The sequence below is a fragment of the Petromyzon marinus genome, chromosome 7 (assembly GCF_048934315.1).
Source record: "Petromyzon marinus isolate PM22_M1 ecotype Great Lakes invasive population chromosome 7, UKy_Petmar_22M1.pri1.0, whole genome shotgun sequence".
Taxonomy (NCBI): Eukaryota; Metazoa; Chordata; class Hyperoartia; order Petromyzontiformes; family Petromyzontidae; genus Petromyzon; species Petromyzon marinus.
In genome coordinates, this window is record NC_133673.1 from 2,075,663 (window position 1) to 2,082,827 (window position 7,165).

At 43.1% G+C, this 7,165-nt stretch overlaps 1 protein-coding gene across 1 annotated transcript; it reads left to right on the plus strand.

The window, feature by feature from the left end:
- Positions 1 to 278: 278 nt before the first annotated feature.
- On the plus strand, positions 279 to 4,572 carry LOC116939835 (gamma-crystallin S-like). The gene is made up of 3 exons (XM_032948691.2): positions 279 to 383; positions 1,696 to 1,938; positions 4,213 to 4,572. The coding sequence occupies exons 1-3, from the start codon at positions 375 to 377 to the stop codon at positions 4,486 to 4,488; spliced, it is 528 nt and encodes a 175-aa protein (XP_032804582.1). The 5' UTR covers positions 279 to 374; the 3' UTR covers positions 4,489 to 4,572.
- The last annotated feature ends 2,593 nt before the right edge of the window (positions 4,573 to 7,165 follow it).

Below are 7,165 nucleotides of genomic sequence, written 5' to 3' on the forward strand. Positions count from 1 at the left end.
TTATTTTGTTGTTTCCCTTCAACGTGACTTTACCGAAAAAACTAAGATTATGAATTACTGCAGTCACGAAAGCTTTAAATCAAAATTTAGCGCACGCGTGTTCAGTTCTGGCGCAATAGATACTGCACAGGACTCATATTATCCAAAAAGCTTTAGATATGTCAGGCTTGCATCAGCAGCTTTTTACCTTGTTGCTGACATGCTGACCAATCAACTAACACGTGGTATGCTAACACGAACAATGCAAACAATACAGCACGGGATTTAGCAGCAATGCTAAATAAGCGTGTTCACAATGAGCGGCTCTATATAAATACAGCTGTGGATCCGAGCCAACACAATCGTTACATTGCTTACGTGTCTCTGCCTTCAAAATGAGAAAGGTACTTCGGCGCATCGTTCCAGCAGATGAGGACATTGTGTGTGTGTACCTGTACGTGTGTGTGTGTACCTGTACGTGTGTGTGTGTGTGTACCTGTACGTGTGTGTGTGTACCTCTACGTGAGTATGTGTACCTGTACGTGAGTGTGTGTACCTGTACGTGTGTGTGTGTACCTGTACGTCTGTGTGTGTACCTGTACGTGTGTGTGTGTGGTGAGCGGTCGTGTGACGGTTAGCGCTCTGCGCTATGATCCCGGCGACACGAGTTTGATTCCCGATCACGGCCAACACCGGTGACGGTTATCTGAACCGGTCATGGGCCTCCCTTAGGTCGACTCAGCCTCAAACGAGTACCTGGTGTGGTGTGCAAACATCACCACTGGGGAGACAACGGTGGCCGGGCGTGGTGTTGGCCACCCACCCCCTCGAGTGCCGTGCCAACCTTCATAGGTGCTCGCTAACAGCACTTACACCAACAGTCTGTTCAGGCTATACGGGGGATCTTTGTCTTTGTTTTGAACATGTTATTTTCCTCTGATCGGTATAAAGTATACCCTGTATATATGTACAAAGGGTTGCCACTTGTCCGGATTTGAGCTGGACAGTCTGTGTGGCATCTGTGTTCGGGTAGCAGGAATTTATTTGTACAGAGATCTCGTACTGCTATTGTGTTGAACTTTATCACAGTATACTGCAAAGATTTGATAGACGTAGGCTAAATTACAAAGTTGTTCAACACAAAGATAGTATCTTGCCTACACCTCTCACACGTCCTGCTAGTTTCGGAGTCCACTGCTAAGCCCTGTGCATAGATTTTATTTATGACAATATTTTGGTTGCGATGGTGTCGGGGGTATTCGATTGACACGTACATAGCACACACGTAATGGTATGTATACAAACATTTTCAAATTAGTAATAAGGACTCTTTCATTTCATACGTGAATATCACACATAGTTAAAGACGTCACTTTTGTTTGAAAATTTAAGATTTTTCATTGCGACAGGTTTTTATTTAAAAATATATATATATACATTTGACAAAGAAAATATGAATATGTTGAAATAACATGTTGGTGATAATTCTAACAGCGTATTAATTTAATCTTGATTGCCACTGATAGGATATTTTCAGAGGAAAGCCAGTTAGTTCAATGCCATAATCTTCTTTGTCTCGCAAGAGCAAAATAGATTTAAACAATAGTTTCATAAACTAATGATTCTACGTGCAAATTCACTGAAGCAGCAACTTCACAATTTTTAACGGCTTGTGAAATCCGGCGTGTGTTTCCCGCACTCGGCTGCGCACCGCAGATCATCTTCTTCGAGGAGCGGGACTTCAAGGGCCGCCACTTTGAGTACAGCCAGGACTGCATGAACCTGGCGTCGAACCTGAGCCGCTGCAACTCGATCCGCGTGGAGGGCGGCGCCTGGGTCATCTACGAGCGTCCGGACTTCAAGGGCAACATGTACATCATGGAGCCCGGGGAGTACCCCGAGTACCAGCGCTGGATGGGGTACAACGACCACATCGGCTCTTGCAGATCCATCCGTGGTGTGAGTATCAAGGCCGTAATTATAATATATTATAAATGTCTCCCCCAATATATTGCTATCAAATAGATTTCTGTTTATATTATTGTGGTTATGGTTGTACTATATTAATCCCTAATCTCTGCCATTACATACAATGAAACAAGAAAAGGTAAAAAAGAAAAAAACAGAGCAATGTAATACAATACACTATTAGACATTATTGTAACAAAAAAATATAAGAATTCCATCCTATGTGTTAGTGAATTGTTAATATTTTAGGCAGGAAATGGCAGGAAATTATTTTCAAATGTAGATTTTTTGTTTCTGGGGGGGGCCCCAGACCACTTAGAAGATTTGGTCCCCCCAATATTGACTCCATGGCTACGGCCTTGGTGAGTATCGTAAATATTGCCTTGCAATGATACAATTCAACAAGTTAGTAGTAGAGGTTTTTTTAAATTGAAATATTTCACCCCTTTTAGGTTGAACAGCTTGTTTGCGAGCGCGTTAACAGGGACACGTACACAGAATACACGTAATGGCACCGTGTACCTACACATAAGCACGCGAGCTTATACACACATTCACATACCCCCCCCATCCGACCACATGGATGAATATGTGTTTGAAATGAATGTCCAGACGTGCTGCTCGCACGGGCTTATTTAATTAGCCGTTAACTCAGACAACTAGGGGGAAGAGACTCAAAGACGCAAGGTGAGCCGAGCTTACGCTCAGCTCGTCACAGCGTCAGCGCGTGACAGCTAGCCAATAGGAGAGAGCCCTTTGCGTTTAAAGATTAGGTCGTTAACTTGTGTGTTGTGGCGCTACTGTATATGGTTAATTAATGGGCTAAGCCATTCGCGACCATCTACACATTTATACAATGAATATCACGCCCTAGTCAAATACATAAATGAATACGTTGTGCACATCGCCGGTCCATATGAAATGGTGTCTTGCTGTCTCAGTGGCAAATGTTGCGCAAGTTTTATTTGGGGAGATTTAAAAATGTATTTACACCAAGTGCCGGCACTGCGTTGGACTGTATCACAGTGTACTGCACAGTTTCGATAGACCTAGAGTCGCCCAAAAAAAAATGTGGGTTTGGTCTGTGGAAAAGGTAGCGACAATATCACTACATATGACTACGATTCCTTGTCATTGCTTCCCCGGATAAAACAAGTAGTAAAAACGAGTATGTTTCCATCTACAGATAAATAAAATTATTAAATCATTTTGTATATATGTATATATTTTGAACTTCTTTCGCACCGTACGTAGCCAGATAGAAATGGCGCGACTGTTCTCGAGTGCCCTTGTATCGTCTCGACCATGGCAATGCTCTGTGCGTGAGGTTGCCGCGATGTCAATTCAGACTGCTCCACGGCATTCAGCTCGACCCTTGACCGCCCGTTCCCGTCGGGACCCAACTTCTCAAACTTTATTGGATCTCCATTGGCGTCCGATTGATTGAGCTCCGTGCAGAAATTAAAAGGCTGTGTTAAATTCACAGAGCGCTGCGCTGTCTGCAATTGCAGCTTTACAATCCTCTCAGACGTTTGAGGGGGTGGTGTCATTGACACATGTGTTGAGCATGTTAAATAAGTTGCCATTCCTATGCATTGCCACTGATATATTGTACAGTGATATAAATTATATATGTGCTTTTGTGACTTATTAAAAGTCATTTTATCATCCTGTACAGTGCTCTGAAAACACCGTGTGATACGTTGCGCTTGAAAATGTTAAATAAACAAAGCGTACGAAACCAAACATATTTTTTTGCACTGTTGGCTGCTGTATAAACTTTCATAACAGTGGCTCGTTCAAATTTTGATTTAAAGCTTTCGTGACTGCAGTAATTCATATTCTTAGTTTGAGTTATGGTCGAAACGTCGTGAGAATTTTTTTTATTGTTTTATATATATTTTGTTATTTTGTTGTTTCTCTTCAAAGTGGTTCGTTCGTTAAACTTTAAAGGGAAAAATATTATCGCAAAGAAATGTCAAAATATCATCGATCTGTCCATTGATGTCCTTTGTCTGTACGAGGCAAGCTAATAGTTTTTTTTTTTTTTACAATGGTGACAAATAAGACATTCTATTTTTTTATTGAATTAAACGAGGAGCGATTAAATAGGTAGATGGAGGAGCACTGAGACAAGAGCATTACAATTCGGGAAGGAGGGGGGGGGTTTCGAACGAGCAGCCAGAATTTCAATCGTGCAGCAATGCAAGGTTCGAAATTGTAACACTCTGTCATCGAATCCTCTCCCGTGGTGTGTGTTCGCAGTGCAACACCGCCAACAACCGTCTGGCCCTGTATCGCGAAGACAACTTCGGTGGCCAGATGATAGAGTGCGTGGAGGATTGCTCACACCTTTACGACCGCTACAGCATGCGAGATGCGCGCTCTGTGAGGGTGCACGACGGCACCTGGGTGGCGTACGAGGAGCCGCACTACCGCGGGCGCCAGTACCTGCTGGAGAAGGGCGACTATCGCAAGTGCAGCGAGTGGGGCGCAATGAGCCCCACCATGCAGTCGGTGCGCTGCATCCGACAGTTCTGAAGGCTCAACGGCAGAATACCCCCTGCTCGGTCATTGCTGTTCGTGTGATGGAATAGTTAATAAATAAGCATGCAACAAAAATGACCAGTATGCCTTTTTTTCTGTTTTTGCAAAGGATAGACAAAATGCTGTTGGGATTTGACTCTTCAGAATGCGATAGGATTTTGGATTTTGCCCAAACTCTGCTATTTACTACTCTAATGAGCCAAGAATGTCTGTGTGTCCCACGCTTGACGTCACTCGACGTCGGCCAGCCTCCCTCATTAATAATAATTAGCAGGTGACGTCACTCTACATGGGGGGGCGAGGTGCCTCCTCCCCCCTCCTCAGTGTCAACTTACAACCCTCACTACAAAGGCAGAACCCTCACGTCACGCAATCTCCGTAACGCTATTGAGACATAGAAGTAAAAAGGACGTCATAATGAACAAGGGATTATAACCTTTCAATGAAATAAGTCTGTGTCACCGCGACCTTACAAATTGCACACGAATGGATGCAATGAATATCACGTCGCGGTCTACCTTTCACTTGCAAGTTTCAGATTTACTGAAATACACCCCTCCTTTTGACGGGCAAAAGGCTAGTTATACATAAGAGTGGTGGAAATGCGCCAGTATATACGACGGCTTGCTGTGCCGGCACTTCTCGCGACACCAAGAACGTGCATACCGGCACTTAATCAGAACGGTTCCCATTCCTCTGCCGCGATGTTTCCGCACAGGGGAAACGGGCGTGAACGGAGCTGCTACAGAACTAATCGGCCTCCAAAGTGGCGCCTGTGCATTCACTTTTCAGCCCCCGGGGCGTATCCCCAATTGGAGTCCACGGCCCCATACTAGCCGATGACAAAATCACAAGTGGGTGAATGTTAAATGACATTGTTCCCATAATACACCAACCAACACAGGTCTCATCCAGCTGGCAATAACTGTTGCATGTCCACTATGCCCTGCAGAGGTTTTCAGTTATTGTCGTCCGCTGGTTGGCTTTGGAATTTAGGAAACGTTTATTTCACACCACCAGGAGAAAACATTCTGAAAACACTCACATCTGAACATAATTTCATTGCAATGCATTTATAAACTACGGGACACTTTAACACTGTGTATATATATAATGCAATACATATACATTATGGTTATTATTCAGTGCTACAATAAATCAGCGAACATTTCTTCATGTGTCCTTCCTCTCATTCTTCCATTTCTTTCAAGTAGCACGGACTAATTGGCAGTGTTGGGAAGTCGCGGGTTTCACAACACATTTATAATAGCGCGATCTAACCCAAAAACAAACTTTATTACGGATAATATTGGTTGCGAAAGCCTATCCGTTAAATTGAACCTGACTCTATATTTATGCTGCAGAAGCTATATGTGGGATGTGTGTTAGTCTGCAGAATACTAATGGCTATAGATTAGAATTTAAATACTTGGAGACACAATAGGAGTGCAACGTATAGGATAGGTAGGAAAATCACGAAAATAAAATAAATTACGATTTTAATTTTACCAGGTAAAGCTATTAGCTTTTTCAAAAACGACCTGGTCACACATGATGGCTCAACGAAGTGGCTTATCACGTGGAAATTTATAGCAGCAAAATAATCCCATTATTTACTGCAGCCATGAAATTCCCACGCACTCGTCACTTTGTGGTGTGATTATATGCACGGTTTATCACGAATATAACCACACCTAGGCAGAATACCAGTACAATACCCGATTAATGTGGGTATTGTAACATTCTAAGTTTTAAAGACAATTTGGCTGGGACAGCAAACTTGACTTCATGGCCAAAATAAAACCGGTGGCTATGATTCCGTCTCACAGATGAACCAACTACGATTCAAGAGGCAGATTTGACTCCTCGTACCCTAGACTTGGTCGGATGGTGCCTCGATTCATTTCTGGAATAATTTATTGGCGGACGACGGCATCAAAAGATTATGACTTCATGTCACACGTTCGAATGTAAAAGCATCTGCTGAATCTAAGGCAACTTCTGATGGAGAGTCTGCAGCTCGCTCAAGGGCAACAAAGACATCATCAGACTGTTCTATGAGGACGCAGCGCCAGTGTACCGCCAACACGTCCATTTGATGGAGACGTATCATCTGCCTATTTATTATGTTCCTTGGAAGTTAGCTCGGGTCCGGCCGGTTACAACAAACGGTGACCTACCTTTAGAGAGTAATTATCGTTCAATCACCTTGACTTCATCACACAGCTGTTGTAAATCATTACTTATTATTATTTGAGGAGCTCTTTAAAATAATGAACCCACACGAAATCATGTAGTGTTTAAAACCAACGTCTTTTCTTGACAAAAAGACACGAGCACAACACATATCTACAAGTGGGTCATCTAGAAACACAATACACGATGTCGAGATGTTACTGCGATCAATCCCAGAGTCGACGTTTTCTGCAAGAAACTGAGCAGTGCTCAGTCCCCTGGAGCCACGCAGGAGGACGGAAAGGAGGAGCTGTAGAATCGACAACATTTATACAAAAGTGCTATTTTATTCACCGGGTAAACAATAACAAGTATATATTGAAGAGCAGCCCCACAATTGTCCAAGTTCATGAAATAACACCACATACTGCAGTGCTCACCGCCTCAAACTGATAATTATAAAAAAATATACAATTCCAATGTCAGCGGTTGTCAG

Bases quoted from the DNA above. Each gene is read 5' to 3' on its own strand.
- LOC116939835 (XM_032948691.2), top strand. The intron at 1,939-4,212 runs GTGAGTATCAAG...GTGTGTTCGCAG, and splicing joins CTTGCAGATCCATCCGTGGT to TGCAACACCGCCAACAACCG.